We start from the raw sequence: 16,753 nt of genomic DNA on the forward strand, positions 1-16,753 counted from the left end.
AGTAAGATCATTTTGAGGCTTGCTAGTTGACATGTAAGCCGCAAAGCGCTCACTAGTTCACTAGTAAGGTCATTTTGACGCTTACTCGTGAACATGTAAGCCACAAATTGTCACTAGTTTACTAGTAAGGTCATTTTGACGCTTACTAGTTAACATGTAAGCCACAAAACGCCCACTAGTTCACTAGTAAGATCATTTTGAGGCTTACTTGTTGACATGTAAGCCGCAAAACTCCCACTAGTTCACTCGTAAGATCATTTTGAGGCTTACTAGTTGACATGCAAGCCGCAAAACGCCCACTAGTTCACTAGTAAGATCATTTTGACGCTTACTAGTGAACATGTAAGGCCATAAGTGTGCCCACTAGTTCACTAGTAAGATCATTTCGAGGCTTACTCGTTGACATGTAAGCCACAAAACGCTCACTAATTCACTAGTAAGGTCATTTTGACGCTTACTAGTGAACATGTAAGCCACAAATTGTCACTAGTTCACTAGTAAGGTCATTTTGACGCTTACTAGTTAACATGTAAGCCACAAAACGCCCACTAGTTCACTAGTAAGATCATTTTGAGGCTTACTTGTTGACATGTAAGCCGCAAAACTCCCACTAGTTCACTCGTAAGATCATTTTGAGGCTTACTAGTTGACATGCAAGCCGCAAAACGCCCACTAGTTCACTAGTAAGATCATTTTGACGCTTACTAGTGAACATGTAAGGCCATAAGTGTGCCCACTAGTTCACTAGTAAGATCATTTTGAGGCTTACTCGTTGACATGTAAGCCACAAAACGCTCACTAATTCACTAGTAAGGTCATTTTGACGCTTACTAGTGAACATGTAAGCCACAAATTGTCACTAGTTCACTAGTAAGGTCATTTTGACGCTTACTAGTTAACATGTAAGCCACAAAACGCCCACTAGTTCACTAGTAAGATCATTTTGAGGGTTACTTGTTGACATGTAAGCCGCAAAACACCCACTAGTTCACTCGTAAGATCATTTTGAGGCTTACTAGTTGACATGCAAGCCGCAAAACGCCCACTAGTTCACTAGTAAGATCATTTTGACGCTTACTAGTGAACATGTAAGGCCATAAATGTGCCCACTAGTTCACTAGTAAGATCATTTTGAGGCTTACTCGTTGACATGTAAGCCACAAAACGCTCACTAATTCACTAGTAAGGTCATTTTGACGCTTACTAGTGAACATGTAAGCCACAAAACGCCCACTAGTTTATTAGTAAGATCATTTTGAGGCTTACTTGGTGACATGTAAGCCGCAAAACGGCCACCAGTTCACTAGTAAGATCATTTTGACGCTTACTCGTCAACATGTAAGCCACAAAACGCCCACTAGTTCACTGGTAAGATCATTTTGAGGCTTACTGGTGAACATGTAAGGCCATAAATGTGCCCACTAGTTCACTGGTAAGATCATTTTGAGGCTTACTAGTTTACATGTAAGCCGCAAAACACCCACTAGTTCACTGGTAAGATCATTTTGAGGCTTACTAGTTTACATGTAAGCCGCAAAAAGCCCACTAGTTCACTGGTAAGATCATTTTGAGGCTTACTAGTGAACATGTAAGGCCATAAATGTGCCCACTAGTTCACTAGTAAGATCATTTTGAGGCTTGCTATTTGACATGTAAGCCACAAAACGCCCACTAGTTCACTAGTAAGATCATTGTGAGGCTTAATAGTGAACATGTAAGCCACAAAACGCTCACTAGTTCACAAGTAAGGTCATTGTGACGCTTACTAGTGAACATGTAAGCCACAAAAGAACCCACTAGTTCACTATTAAGATCATTTTGAGGCTTACTAGTTGACATGTAAGCCGCAAAATGCCCACTAGCTCACTCGTAACATCATTTTGAGGCTTACTAGTTGACATGAAAGCCGCAAAACGCCCACTAGTTCACGATGAAGATCATTTTCACGCTTCCTAGTGAACATGTAAGGCCATAAACGTGCCCACTAGTTCACTGGTAAGATCATTTTGACGCTTACTAGTGAACATGTAAGGCCATAAATGTGCCCACTAGTTCACTAGTAAGATCATTTTGACTCTTAATAGTGAACATGTAAGGCCATAAATGTGCCCACTAGTTCACTAGTAAGATCATTTTGAGGCTTACTAGTTGACATATAAGCCGCAAAACGCCCCTTAGCTCACTCGTAAGATCATTTTGACGCTTACTAGTGAACATGTAAGGCCATAAATGTGCCCACTAGTTCACTAGTAAGATCATTTTGACTCTTAATAGTGAACATGTAAGGCCATAAATGTGCCCACTAGTTCACTAGTAAGATCATTTTGAGGCTTGCTAGTTGACATGTAAGCCGCAAAGCGCTCACTAGTTCACTAGTAAGGTCATTTTGACGCTTACCCGTGAACATGTAAGCCACAAATTGTCACTAGTTCACTAGTAAGGTCATTTTGACGCTTACTAGTTAACATGTAAGCCACAAAACGCCCACTAGTTCACTAGTAAGATCATTTTGAGGCTTACTTGTTGACATGTAAGCCGCAAAAAAACCCACTAGTTCACTCGTAAGATCATTTTGAGGCTTACTAGTTGACATGCAAGCCGCAAAACGCCCACTAGTTCACTAGTAAGATCATTTTGACGCTTACTAGTGAACATGTAAGGCCATAAATGTGCCCACTAGTTCACTAGTAAGATCATTTTGAGGCTTACTCGTTGACATGTAAGCCACAAAACGCTCACTAATTCACTAGTAAGGTCATTTTGACGCTTACTACTGAACATGTAAGCCACAAATTGTCACTAGTTCACTAGTAAGGTCATTTTGACGCTTACTAGTTAACATGTAAGCCACAAAACGCCCACTAGTTCACTAGTAAGATCATTTTGAGGCTTACTTGTTGACATGTAAGCCGCAAAACACCCACTAGTTCACTCGTAAGATCATTTTGAGGCTTACTAGTTGACATGCAAGCCGCAAAACGCCCACTAGTTCACTAGTAAGATCATTTTGACGCTTACTAGTGAACATGTAAGGCCATAAATGTGCCCACTAGTTCACTAGTAAGATCATTTTGAGGCTTACTCGTTGACATGTAAGCCACAAAACGCTCACTAATTCACTAGTAAGGTCATTTTGACGCTTACTAGTGAACATGTAAGCCACAAAACGCCCACTAGTTTATTAGTAAGATCATTTTGAGGCTTACTTGGTGACATGTAAGCCGCAAAACGGCCACCAGTTCACTAGTAAGATCATTTTGACGCTTACACGTCAACATGTAAGCCACAAAACGCCCACTAGTTCACTGGTAAGATCATTTTGAGGCTTACTGGTGAACATGTAAGGCCATAAATGTGCCCACTAGTTCACTGGTAAGATCATTTTGAGGCTTACTAGTTGACATGTAAGCCACAAAATGCCCACTAGTTCACTAGTAAGATCATTTTGAGGCTTACTAGTTGACATGTAAGCCGCAAAACGCCCACTAGTTCACTAGTAAGATCATTTTGACGCTTACTAGTGAACATGTAAGGCCATAAATGTGCCCATTAGTTCACTAGTAAGATCATTTTGAGGCTTACTAGTTGACATGTAAGCCACAAAATTCCCACTAGTTCTCTAGTAAGATCATTTTGAGGCTTACTAGTGAAGATGTAAGCCGCAAAACGCCCACTAGTTCACTAGTAAGATCATTTTGACGCTTACTAGTGAACATGTAAGGCCATAAATGTGCCCATTAGTTCACTAGTAAGATCATTTTGAGGCTTACTAGTTGACATGTAAGCCACAAAATTCCCACTAGTTCTCTAGTAAGATCATTTTGACGCTTACTAGTGAACATGTAAGGCCATAAATGTGCCCATTAGTTCACTAGTAAGATCATTTTGAGGCTTACTAGTTGACATGTAAGCCACAAAATTCCCACTAGTTCTCTAGTAAGATCATTTTGACGCTTACTAGTGAACATGTAAGGCCATAAATGTGCCCACTAGTACACTAGTAAGATCATTTTGACTCTTAATAGTGAACATGTAAGGCCATAAATGGGCCCACTAGTTCACTAGTAAGATAATTTTGAGGCTTACTAGGTGACATATAAGCCGCAATACGCCCCTTAGCTCACTCGTAAGATCATTTTGAGGCTTGCTAGTTGACATGTAAGCCGCAAAACGCTCACTAGTTCACTAGTAAGGTCATTTTGACGCTTACTCGTGAACTTTTAAGCCACAAATTGTCACTAGTTCACTAGTAAGGTAATTTTGACGCTTACTAGTTAACATGTAAGCCGCAAAACGCCCACTAGTTCACTAGTAAGATCATTTTGAGGCTTACTTGTTGACATGTAAGCCGCAAAACACCCACTAGTTCACTCGTAAGATCATTTTGAGGCTTACTAGTTGACATGCAAGCCGCAAAACGCCCACTAGTTCACTAGTAAGATCATTTTGAGGCTTACTCGTTGACATGTAAGCCACAAAACACTCACTAATTCACTAGTAAGGTCATTTTGACCCTTACTAGTGAACATGTAAGCCACAAAACGCCCACTAGTTCATTAGTAAGATCATTTTGAGGCTTACTTGTTGACATGTAAGCCGCAAAACGGCCACTAGTTCACTAGTAAGATCATTTTGACGCTTACTCGTGAACATGTAAGCTACAAAACGCCCACTAGTTCACTGGTAAGATCATTTTGAGGCTTACTAGTGAACATGTAAGGCCATAAATGTGCCCACTAGTTCACTAGTAAGATCATTTTGACGCTTACTAGTTGACATGTAAGCCACAAAATCCCCACTAGTTCACTAGTAAGATCATTTTGAGGCTTACTAGTTGAAATATAAGCCGCAAAACCCCCACTAGTTCACTGGTAAGATCATTTTGAGGCTTACTAGTGAACATGTAAGCCACAAAACGCCCACTAGTTCACTGGTAAGATCATTTTGAGGCTTACTAGTGAACATGTAAGGCCATAAATGTGCCCACTAGTTCACTAGTAAGATCATTTTGACGCTTACTAGTTGACATGTAAGCCACAAAATCCCCACTAGTTCACTAGTAAGATCATTTTGAGGCTTACTAGTTGACATATAAGCCGCAAAACCCCCACTAGTTCACTGGTAAGATCATTTTGAGGCTTACTAGTGAACATGTAAGCCACAAAACGCCCACTAGTTCACTAGTAAGATCATTTTGAGGCTAACGAGTGAAGATGTAAGCCACAAAACGCCCACTAGTTCACTAGTAAGATCATTTTGAGGCTTACTAGTGAACATGTAAGCCACAAAACGCCCACGAGTTCACTAGTAAGATCATTTTGAGGCTTACTAGTTGACATGTAAGCCACAAAACGCTCACTAATTCACTAGTAAGGTCATTTTGACGCTTACTAGTGAACATGTAAGCCACAAAACGCCCACTAGTTCACTAGTAAGATCATTTTGAGGCTTACTAGTGAACATGTAAGGCCATAAATGTGCCCACTAGTTCACTAGTAAGATCATTTTGACTCTTAATAGTGAACATGTAAGGCCATAAATGTGCCCACTAGTTCACTAGTAAGATCATTTTGAGGCTTACTAGTGAACATGTAAGCCACAAAACACCCACGAGTTCACTAGTAAGATTATTTTGAGCCTTACTAGTGAACATGTAAGCCACAAAACGCCCACTAGTTCACTGGTAAGATCATTTTGAGGCTTACTAGTGAACATGTAAGCCACGAAGCACTCACTAGTTCACCAGTAAGGTCATTTTGACGCTTACTAGTGAACATGTAAGGCCATAAATGTGCCCACTAGTTTACTAGTAAGATCATTTTGACGCTTACTAGTGAACATGTAAGGCCATAAATGTGCCCACTAGTTCACTAGTAAGATCATTTTGAGGCTTACTGGTTGACATGTAAGCCACAAAATGCCCACTAGTTCACTAGTAAGATCATTTTGAGGCTTACTAGTTGACATGTAAGCCGCAAAACGCCCACGAGTTCACTGGTAAGATCATTTTGATGCTTACTAGTGAAGATGTAAGCCACAAAACGCTCACTAGTTCACTAGTAAGGTCATTTTGACGCTTACTAGTGAACATGTAAGCCACAAAACACTCACTAGTTAACTAGTAAGGTCATTTTGAGGCTTACTAGTGAACATGTAAGGCCATAAATGTGCCCACTAGTTCACTAGTAAGATCATTTTGAGGCTTACTAGTTGACATGTAAGCCACAAAATGCCCACTAGTTCACTAGTAAGATCATTTTGACGCTTACTAGTGAACATGTAAGGCCATAAATGTGCCCACTAGTTCACTAGTAAGATCATTTTGAGGCTTACTAGTGAACTTATAAGCCACAAAACAACCACTAGTTCACTAGTAAGATCATTTTGAGGCTTACTAGTTGACATGTAAGCCACAAAACGCTCACTAATTCACTAGTAAGGTCATTTTGACGCTTACTAGTGAACATGTAAGCCACAAAACACCCACTAGTTCATTAGTAAGATCATTTTGAGGCTTACTTGTTGACATGTAAGCCACAAAATCCCCACTAGTTCACTAGTAAGATCATTTTGACGCTTACTCGTGAACATGTAAGCCAAAAAACGCCCACTACTTCATTAGTAAGATCCTTTTGAGGCTTACTTGTTGACATGTAAGCCACAAAACGCCCAATAGTTCACTAGTAAGATCATTTTGACGCTTATTTATGAACATGTCAGCCACAAAACGCTCACTCGTTCACTAGTAAGATCATTTTGACGCTTACTAGTGAACATGTAAGCCACAAAACGCCCACTAGTTCACTAGTAAGATCATTTTGACGCTTACTAGTGAACATGTAAGGCCATAAATGTGCCCACTAGTTCACTAGTAAGTTCATTTTGAGGCTTACTAGTTGACATGTAAGCCACACATCGCCTACTAGTTCACTAGTAAGATCATTTTGAGGCTTACTAGTGAACATGTAAGCCACAAAACGCCCAGAGTGGTGGTGGTTTTGTCTGCGTTGAGTGTGAGTTGGTTCTGTTTTGTCCAGTTGTATATGTCGTGGAGATATTTTTGTACTTGTTGTTGTGCCTGTTGTGGTTTGACATGTGTGGATAGAATGGTGATGTCGTCTGCATATGTAACTGTGTGTACATTTGGAGGTGGTTGTGGTAAGTCTGCCATGTATATGTTGAATAGTGTTGGTGAAAGTACTCCCCCCTGTGGTACCCCCGTTTTCGTGTTTCTGTGTTCTGATGTTTCCCCCCGGTATTGAGTGTATTGTCTGCGTCCCCTTATGTAGTTGAAGATGTATTTGATGATGATGTTTGGGGTGTTAGTGTTGTTGAGTTTGTTTGTGAGTGTGTGTAGGTTTACCGTGTCAAAGGCTTTGGACATGTCTAGGGCTATGGCAACTGTTCGTTGTGGTGGTTTTTGTTGATTGAAACCTGTGGCTATGATGTTGTGTATGTGGTGTAGTGCTGTGGTTGTGGAGTGTTGTTTTCGGATGCCGTGTTGGTGAGAGGGTAGTTGAGTGTTGTTGGTAATGAAGGGTAGTATTACCTTTTCCATTGTTTTGGCTATTGGGCTGAGTAGTGCTATTGGTCTGTAAGATGGGCCGAGTGCGTGGTTTTTGTTGGGTTTTGGTATTGGGATTATTTTTGCAGTCTTCCATATTGCGGGGATGGTGTTGGTGTTGAGTGATGTGTTGTAAGTGTGTGTGAGTAGTGTTATTGCTTTGGGGCCTAGGTGTTTCAGATGTCTGATGTTTATGTTGTCTGGGCCTGTGGAGTTGTTGCTTTTGGAGCGTTGTAGTGCTTTTATGACTTGTTGTTCTGTGATGGTTATGGGCGTGGTGTTGAGTTTTCGTATTTTGCATTGTAGTTGTCTGTATGTTCTGTTGGTTTTGTGTTGTATTATGTTGGTGAATTGTTTGTTGAAAGCTCGTGCTTTCTGTTTGTTGGATATTGCCGTGTGTTGTCCGAACTGTATTGTGGTGTTTTCTGGTGCTTTTTGTTCTTTGTTAGATAGTCTTGTTACTGTGTTCCAGAGTATGTATTGTTTGTGTCTGTGGTTCCATGCATCCGTTAAGTGTTCTTTCCATAGCTCTTGTTTGTGTTTTTGGATTTGTTTGTCTATTTCTTTGTTTAGGTCTGTGATGCGTGGGTCTTGGTGGTTTTGTTGTCTGATGTCGTTTCTTTGGCTGATAAGTGTTCTGATGTGTTGTGGTAGGAGAAGTGATTTGCTTTTTATTTTTCCGTGGGGTATGTGGTGTTTGTCTGCTGTAAGTATGAGGTTTGTGAGCATGGTGTTGGCTGTGTGGATGTTGTCAGGTATGGTTATGTTCTCCAGTGCTGATTCTATTTCAGAGGTGTATCCTTCCCAGTCTGCTTTCCTGTAATTTGTGTAAGTTTGAAGGTGTTGTTGTAGGCGGAAAGGAGCACGCGTGTTGTGTGTGATTTTGATAGGAAGGTGGTCTGAACTGAGTGCGTGTATTGTGGTCCATGTTGTTCTGTTTGTGATGCTGTTGCTGGCTGTTGTGATGTCCGGTGATGTTGGTTGTTGGTTGATGTTTGTAGGTTTTCTGGTAGGTGTGTTTGCGTTTAGAGTGATTTGTTGGGAGTTCTGTAGTATGTCTGCAATGAGGGTGCCTCTGTGGTCGTCGTAGGGAGAGTGCCATTGTGTTGAGTGAGCGTTGATGTCTGCGGTTAGAATGGTGTTGTTCAGCGAGTTTATGTATTGGAAGGTGTTGGTGATGTCTGTGTCTTCTGTGGCGTGGTCTGGTCGGGTGGTATCTCTGGGGGGTATATACATGTTGCATATGTGTAGTCTTTTGTGGTTGGTTATGTGAATCTTTACGGTTTGAATTTCTGTAGTGTTGGTGTTAATGTTGTTGGGGATGTTCATGGGAGTGAATGTGACTGATTTGTGAATGTATGTGAGCAGTCCTCCTCCTCCCTTGTGTTCTCTGTCTTTCCTAATGCTGGTGTAGTTGGTGAGACGAGGTGTGTTGTGTTGTTTTTCTAGTTTGGTTTCTTGTATGGTGATGATGTCTGCGTGCTGTTGTGAGGCGAGTTCTTCTAGTTCTGTTTTCTTGTTTTGGATGCCGTTGATGTTTATTTGTAGTATGGTCAGTGTGTGTTTGTTGTTTTTGTTGGTGGGTGTTGTTCTTTGTGGGTTGTTCGGGGGTTGTGGTGTTGGGGTGTTTGTTGTTTGCGTGTGTGTTCTGCATGTCCACGTGTTTGTGTATTGGCGGGTGGTGATGCGGGAGCAATGTCTGTGTATCCAGTGTGTGTGTGTTGAGTTGCATCTGAGTGAGGTTTGTCTGCGTGTGATGATTCTATTGCAGCTATTGCAGGTCCAGGTTTGGGGGGGTGGTCTTGTGTTTGTTGTATCTCTGTTGGAGTTGTCTGTCCGTGTTGCGTTTGAGGGTAGTGTTGGTGAGGCGAGTGTGTTGTTTTGGTCTGTTTGTGCTCTGCTGCCTGTTGGTGTCCTACGAGGTGTTGTTGTTCGTGGTGGTGTTTTGGGATGTAGTCTGCATTTCCATGTTATGTTGTATTGTCTAGTGTTTATGTTTGTGCAATGTTTGTGTACCCAGTGTGGTGTGTGGTGGTTGCATCTGAAGGATGTCTGTCTTCTTGTAATCTGTTGTGTGCAAATGTCGCATGTCCAGGTAGTTTGTTGTGTGTGTGTTTGTTGCGTGCGTGAGAGTGTCTGTGTGGGCCCCGGATTTGTCTCTATGTCCCCCGCCTGGAGCAAAAGGTCCGCCCGCCACCCTGCCAGGTTCAGGGGGCGGTTAGCCGAAAAAAAAAAAAACGGCCGTAAGGGCACCCCGTTCGGGGTGCAGGGATTGGTTCCTTGATTTGTCCCCCCGTTCGGGGGGAACCCTCCAACTGCGAGTAAGCCAAGGAGTTTGGAGGTACAGCAGGTTGACAGCAGTGTGATCGAGCAGATTAGATAGAGTAGAATTTGAATGGGGCTTCACTGATTTATTTCATACAATTCATATCTAAAACACAGTTGAAAAATATTTGATTGTTAAAATATTTAAATACAAGAACTATATCAAGAAATTAACAAAACATAGTTTTTTTAGTTAGGAGAAAAGTCTAAAAACATATCACAAATGACAAACGTTGTGCCTCTCCTCCTCCTGTTCTTCAATGAAGCTGATCACCCTCCAGCTCCCATTAGAAACATCGTGCTGCTGAAGGTGTGCCGGCAGAATGGTTGTGATACAGGAGGTGCTGTGGACTCTCCCAGAAACGAGGACCTAGTTTAGTTGTAGATCCAGTAAAACATAGTGCAAATGTGACATTATTTATAATGCACAGTTACAGTCTTGTGAATATTAAAAAATGTACTTCATGTAATGCAGGAAGCGAATATTTCAAACGAACTAAGGCAGCAAACAGTAAGAGCAAAATCGTGTTCCAAACATTAACTCTTTTTTTAAATGTCAATTAGCTTGTGAGTAATAAGACAAAATGTGACTGTCAGACAGAGAACTGTCAGAGCAAACGGCAGATTTTAGAAAGTCCTGCCGAAATAAATCTGCACCCGACTGCGACTGTCAGCGTTGAACTGCCGCCATTGCTGTCAAAGTCAGACACATCTCCAAAATTGTTGGAGCAAATTTTTAAGCAGGCTTCATCTTGATAAATTGACCACGTATTTGACATTTACACCATAACGTTACCGCCTAAAATAATCGTAAAACAAAATTTTGTGTAACAACAAGAGTAATATGTACCCCAAAAGCTTTCAAAGCGTCTGAAAGTTTTCTCCTCCGTTTTTGTTGGGGCTTGGCTCGAAATGCATCATGATTGGCCGCCCGAAGTCCACGTGTCTGTCGGACGTGCTCTCATTGGTCTACAATACCATCACGGATGAATAAATACTCAAAGGGCTTGCCAGGCAAGCCCTTTGAACCCTTTAAATACTCAATGGGCTTGCCTGGCAAGCCCTTTGAGTATTTATTCCATATTGCCCACTAGTTCACTAGTAAGGTCATTTTGACGCTTACTAGTGAACATGTAAGGCCATAAATGTGCCCACTAGTTCACTAGTAAGATAATTTTGAGGCTTACTAGTTGACATGTAAGCCACAAAACGCCCGCTAGTTCACTAGTAAGATAATTTTGAGGCTTCTAGTGAACATGTAAGCCACAGAACGCCCACTAGTTCACTAGTAAGATCATTTTGACGCTTACTAGTGAACATGTAAGCCACAAAACGCTCACTAGTTCACTAGTAAGGTCATTTTGACGCTTACTAGTGAACATGTAAGCCACAAAACGCTCACTGGTTCACTAGTAAGGTAATTTTGACGCTTACTAGTGAACATGTAAGCCACAAAACGCCCACTAGTTCCCTAGTAAGATCATTTTGACGCTTATTTATGAACATGTCAGCCACAAAACGCTCACTCGTTCACTAGTAAGATCATTTTGACGCTAACTAGTGAACATGTAAGCCACAAAACGCCCACTAGTTCACTAGTAAGGTCATTTTGACGCTTACTAGTGAACATGTAAGCCACAAAACGCCCACTAGTTCACTAGTAAGATCATTTTGACGCTTACTAGTGAACATGTAAGGCCATAAATGTGCCCACTAGTTCACTAGTAAGTTCATTTTGAGGCTTACTAGTTGACATGTAAGCCACACATCGCGTACTAGTTCACTAGTAAGATCATTTTGAGGCTTACTAGTGAACATGTAAGCCACAAAACGCCCAATAGTTCACTAGTAAGATCATTTTGACGCTTACTAGTGAACATGTAAGCCACAAAACGCTCACTAGTTTACTAGTAAGGTCATTTTGACGCTTACTAGTTGACATGTAAGCCGATAAACGCCCACTAGTTCACTCGTAAGATCATTTTGAGGCTTACTCATTGACATGTAAGCCGCAAAACGCCCACTAGTTCACTAGTAAGGTCATTTTGAGGCACATGTTAGTAATTCAACTTTGTTGTTTGATTTGCACCGAGTTAAGAAAATGTGGTATTCCTCTCCATGATATCATCGTTTAGATCCTGATCGTAACTCTTCGAGCAGCCTTCCCCAACGTGATCCGCTTCTGCTGCTGTGTGGCCGTCATATATTTGGGCTACTGCTTCTGCGGCTGGATTGTGCTGGGACCGTACCATGTGAAGGTACCGCATCGATAAGTCAACCTTACTTTTAAGTACTGTCGAGCCTCAATTTAATGGACTACATCGAAGTGCTTTTTTTGTAGCTTTGAAACACCCAGTAGAGAACAAGCATTGTTTTGGACTTCTTTTGGAGCCTAAAAATCCCCAGTACACGACAACTTTACTTATGTAAAGTTTTTTTTTTTTTTTTTTTTAAAGAAGAAAAAAAAAAGTTTGAAACTGATTTTTTAAAGTTCATTCAAACTTGCTGAGGGGGCGGATAATGCTTCCTGCGCCTTGATACGGGCAATTCCACAGCAAAAATACGTGCAATTCCACTCTTTTATGAATGCACTTCTTTTATGAATCGATGACATTGATAAGGGTTGTGAAAAAAAAAACTGAGCTGCAACAAAAATATTTTCAAAAGGACTACTAGTGCCTGATTTAAAAAGAAAAAAGCTATTAGTAGAGAGAACATGCGCCTGTTGAGCTGCATGCTTACAGCACTGCTAAGCTATTGTTTCTGCTTTGATGAGACAGTCGGCCCAGCCAACATGGCCGCCACATTGACTCGCATTTTAGCCTGCTCTAGTCTACTGTAACCCAACAACAAAATGAAGCTACGCTCTGAGTCGCCGAACGGTCTGAGTGCACCAGCGCCCGCTCGGAGTACTTGGGCCTACTACGCAACTATTTTTAATGTTGGTCATTTTGGTGCCACTTGGAGAGCTAAGTATTTTTCTTAAGTGTGGCACTTGGTGTAAAATGTTTGCCAACCTCAGGTGTGAAGAGATTTACTGTTTTCAGATCATGTTAAGAAGTGTCTTATTAGACTGTATCCTTGTGCTACAGTTCCGCTCCCTATCCATGGTGTCGGAATGCCTCTTCTCCCTCATCAATGGCGACGACATGTTCGTGACCTTCTCAGGAATGCAGGAGAGCAGCACTCTGGTGTGGCTCTTCAGCCAAGTGTACCTGTACACCTTCATCTCGCTCTTCATCTACATGGTGCTGTCGCTCTTCATCGCGCTCATCACCGGAGCCTACGAGGCCATCAAGGTAGGCCAGCAAACCCGACCTTTTTTTGTCTTAAAGCAGGTGTGCCCATTAGGTAGATCCTTATCTACCGGTAGATCTAAGACGGGTCCCAAGTAGATCCGAGGAGTGTCGAGAAGAAAAAAAACAAACAACCATTTGTTTGTCTTTGTACATGTTAGTAATATATTTTTGTGTTAATATACACTGCACACTAATCATCTTATCAGTCTCATTTTCACAAAAAAAATATATTTAAAAAATAAAATAAAGCAGGTAAATCTTAAATTCGCGCGTGTGTGTGTGCGCGCGTGCGCACGCCGGTAAGGGTAGATCCCGTGAGGTTAGTTGATCGAAAAGTAGATCTTCGATCCAAAATGTAGGTTTTCTAGCCTCTATTCCAGGGTTGTCAAACATACGGTACACGGGCCGGAACCGGCCCCCAAGGCAGTTCGATCAGGCCCGCAGGATCATTTAAAAGTGGAAAAATCCATAAAATGAATGAATATTTTTTTACAAGGTGCAATTCGTGGAGTATCCGCTGGCGGATACACTGTTTGATCAGAGTACAAGTCAACATTGTTTTGATCAGAGAAGAAGACAATAGCAGTCTCAGTCTGTCACTGAGACAGACCCAACACAGCAGACGCTATCAAGGACGTGTGAATACTTTATTCTTTACACATTTAATAGCACTCTCCTCAGTTTGTAAGGTGTAGGCAGGGATTCTATTTAGATTTTATATGCGCATGTGTAAATTGTTTAAAAACAAAAATTCTTTATGAACCCAGTTTAATCTGAAAATGCATTATGATATTTTTCAATACCAATTACGTTTTGTGCCTTTGTACAATCAGTTGGATCATATATGTGAATGATAAAAGTAAATTGCACATTTGTTTAAGGAAATCTAAGGTGCTTCATGAAATGTTTTGTAAAAGATACGTTTATTACATTTCCCTAATGTTCTTGTGCTTCTTTGACCAAAACAAAGAAAAGACATTATTTTGGTTATTTATCGCGGAGTATGGTACAATTTTATTGGTCCGGCCCAGTTGACATCTACAGAGACCGTATGTGGCCCACAATGTGAAATGAGTTTGAAACCCCTGCTCTATTCTGTTTTAACTACTTTCAGATGATTTAGGTTTGGGCATCGATCACGGAGAATTGAGTGGCATCCGGCTCTGGAAACCGAATGTAAATGTCAAACTTTTATATGTTGTCGTACAGCATCAGACCCAGGAGCCCATTCACATCACAGACCTGCATGCTTTCATAGCTGAGTGCACCGATGCGCCAAACTCCGGCAAGTTCAGGGGCCTGGAGACATCGCCGTGCTCCTTTTTCTGCTGCTGTGACAGGTAATGCAATACTTTTTCTGTTTGTTTGGGGGGGGGGGGGGTTGTAGTGAGTCCTATAAAATCAGAAATGCAACTGTGATATAAATAAGTAGTAGTGGCTTCGCTGTTGTGGTTGCTCAGTACACAATGGCTAAAGTGACAATTGAAATGAATAACAAAATAGAACATGAAGTAACTTCCTGCATGAGGTTGCGGGCAAGCCCTGCCGCAAATTGCGAATATTTGCAAATTACTGTCACACTCTCCTTACAAAAGGGTGTGTAACCGTTTATATTGTAAATGCCACAAAATGGCGGCATCTTAAGTACTCTGAATGTGAATCTCAAAATAGACACACTGATTACATAAAGCAGGGGTCCCCAAACTTTTTCCTGTGAGGGCCACATAACTTTTCCCTTCTCTGATGGGGGGCCGGTGCCAGTTTATAAAAAAGTGTGACGATCGTAGGGGAGCTAAAAATTTTTTATTGTTTTCCAGAAAAGCCACACATAACCAAATAACCCTTTCCAGGTTCTTTACAGAAAAAAGTCAGGAAACAAATAATAACACTAACACAAAAACAGGAAATAAATAATAACTAAATAACTCTCTCTGGGTTCTTCATAGAAAAAAAGCCATGGAACATTGTCACGTTGTACCTGAAGAGACAGAGTAATCGCTTCGTGTATAACCAAATAACTGAAAGTCGATCCCCGAAATAGCAGACACAGAAAGAGGTTTGTCAGAGAACAAAAGGAGTCTTTAATACAAACACAAAATTACCCGACCGGGAGAATAACAAAAAGTGCTGGTCAAAATAAGGACCAGGGATAAAATAAAGAGAACAACCGAAAACGCTTGCGGAAAAAATAGCAAGGAGGGTCTGATTAGACAATACTATAAATTTCACTCGAAAGAGGAATAACGACGCGCAATAATAGCCACAAGGCTAAGAGGCAATGAATAATACGAATAGGAATTGGGCGAGAGAATTTTGGCATGGCGTGGAATACTCCGGCAGTGAGTCAACTGCCAGAGCGCCCAAATAAAGCCCGTGTAATCAATCACAAATCGGTGGCAGGTGTGCAGAAAGCAAGCAAGAAGCCTGCCCCCTGCTGGCAAACACGGGACTTGACAAACATTAACTTTCTTAACCGATAAAAGTTCAGCTCAGTTGTCAGAGCAGAATCTCTCTGACACATGAGCAGTCTCTTAAAGTTCTTGTGTTCCTTCCTTATAATCCTTTTGTAGGTTCCAGTAGGCTTGTAGACACCGCTGTTTGCAGTTTTTTGGGGGCGTTTTTAACAGAGTGACGGGTCATTTTGACCCGAGGACAACAGGAGGGTTAGAGGGCCGGGCCAAATGTACGGGGCCGTAGTTTGGGGACCCCTGACATAAAGCATCAAGCCCACGCATCTAGCATGTAAACAATCGTGAAACCCATGTTCCATAAACAACTGAACTCAGTGGGTGAGTGTAATCAACACAGCCAAAATGCCTTCACATGAGGCTCATCGATACTATTAGCTAGCCTAATGGCCTATTTAACATTTTAACCACAAAGTGATGTGACATCACACACGAACAAACAGAATGATAACATTTTAGGTCATTCAGGAAAATTCTAACTGGCAAATAGAGCGCAAGAGCTGTGAGCAGTTGCATCAGTGAAGAAGCAAAACACTGATCTGCTGTGTTTCCCGTTGACCAGTCCTCAGGGTGCATTCAAATTCCACCAACAAAACAAGATATCTCAAACATCGATGTAAAAACACCACGAATGAACTAAATCAAACAACTACAGTAAGATTCCACCAGGTGGTACCAAAGTATGACTGGTGATACAAAAAGGGGACTTTGGGCTTTCCCCCCTGTCAGAGTCACATCAAACAGCTCTGGATACAATCTGAATACAAACCACCGTCTTGTATTTCCGTCAGGATGACAACATATGAGGACGTCCTGCTGGTGAACTGAGGAAGAATTCGGTTCAACTTACAAGAAGTCCCCTCTGGAACAAGCCTTTTTTTTCCTGGCACTTGACTGAAGGAGGAGGCGTCAATCAGTTGGACCAGGATTTTCCAATGAGGAATGCACGTCATGGATTCATCAGGAACAAGGTGCCTTGTGGGAAGGTGAAAGCACACATATTTATTTAATGGGCCTTGTGTCAGGCCAGCTCAGTGTTTTTTAGATTTTTCATCTTTTTAAAATTTACATTCACAAGAAAATATGTTTCAACCTGC

The 16,753-nt window shown here is 41.5% G+C and overlaps 1 protein-coding gene across 1 annotated transcript in view; it reads left to right on the forward strand.

The window, feature by feature from the left end:
- The first annotated feature begins 12,001 nt into the window (after positions 1-12,001).
- The window catches only part of LOC127595330 (mucolipin-3-like), a 5,046-nt gene continuing 294 nt past the window's right edge, over positions 12,002-16,753 (forward strand). The window contains exons 1-4 of the mRNA XM_052056852.1: positions 12,002-12,147; positions 12,982-13,188; positions 14,398-14,528; positions 16,448-16,753. The exon at positions 16,448-16,753 is cut by the window's right edge and continues 294 nt beyond it. Of these exons, the coding sequence (XP_051912812.1) occupies positions 12,997-13,188; positions 14,398-14,528; positions 16,448-16,484 (360 nt within the window). The 5' untranslated portion in view covers positions 12,002-12,147; positions 12,982-12,996 and the 3' untranslated portion in view covers positions 16,485-16,753. The remainder of the gene's footprint in view (positions 12,148-12,981; positions 13,189-14,397; positions 14,529-16,447) is intronic.

The sequence above is a fragment of the Hippocampus zosterae genome, unplaced genomic scaffold, assembly GCF_025434085.1.
Source record: "Hippocampus zosterae strain Florida unplaced genomic scaffold, ASM2543408v3 HiC_scaffold_65, whole genome shotgun sequence".
Lineage (NCBI taxonomy): Eukaryota > Metazoa > Chordata > Actinopteri > Syngnathiformes > Syngnathidae > Hippocampus > Hippocampus zosterae.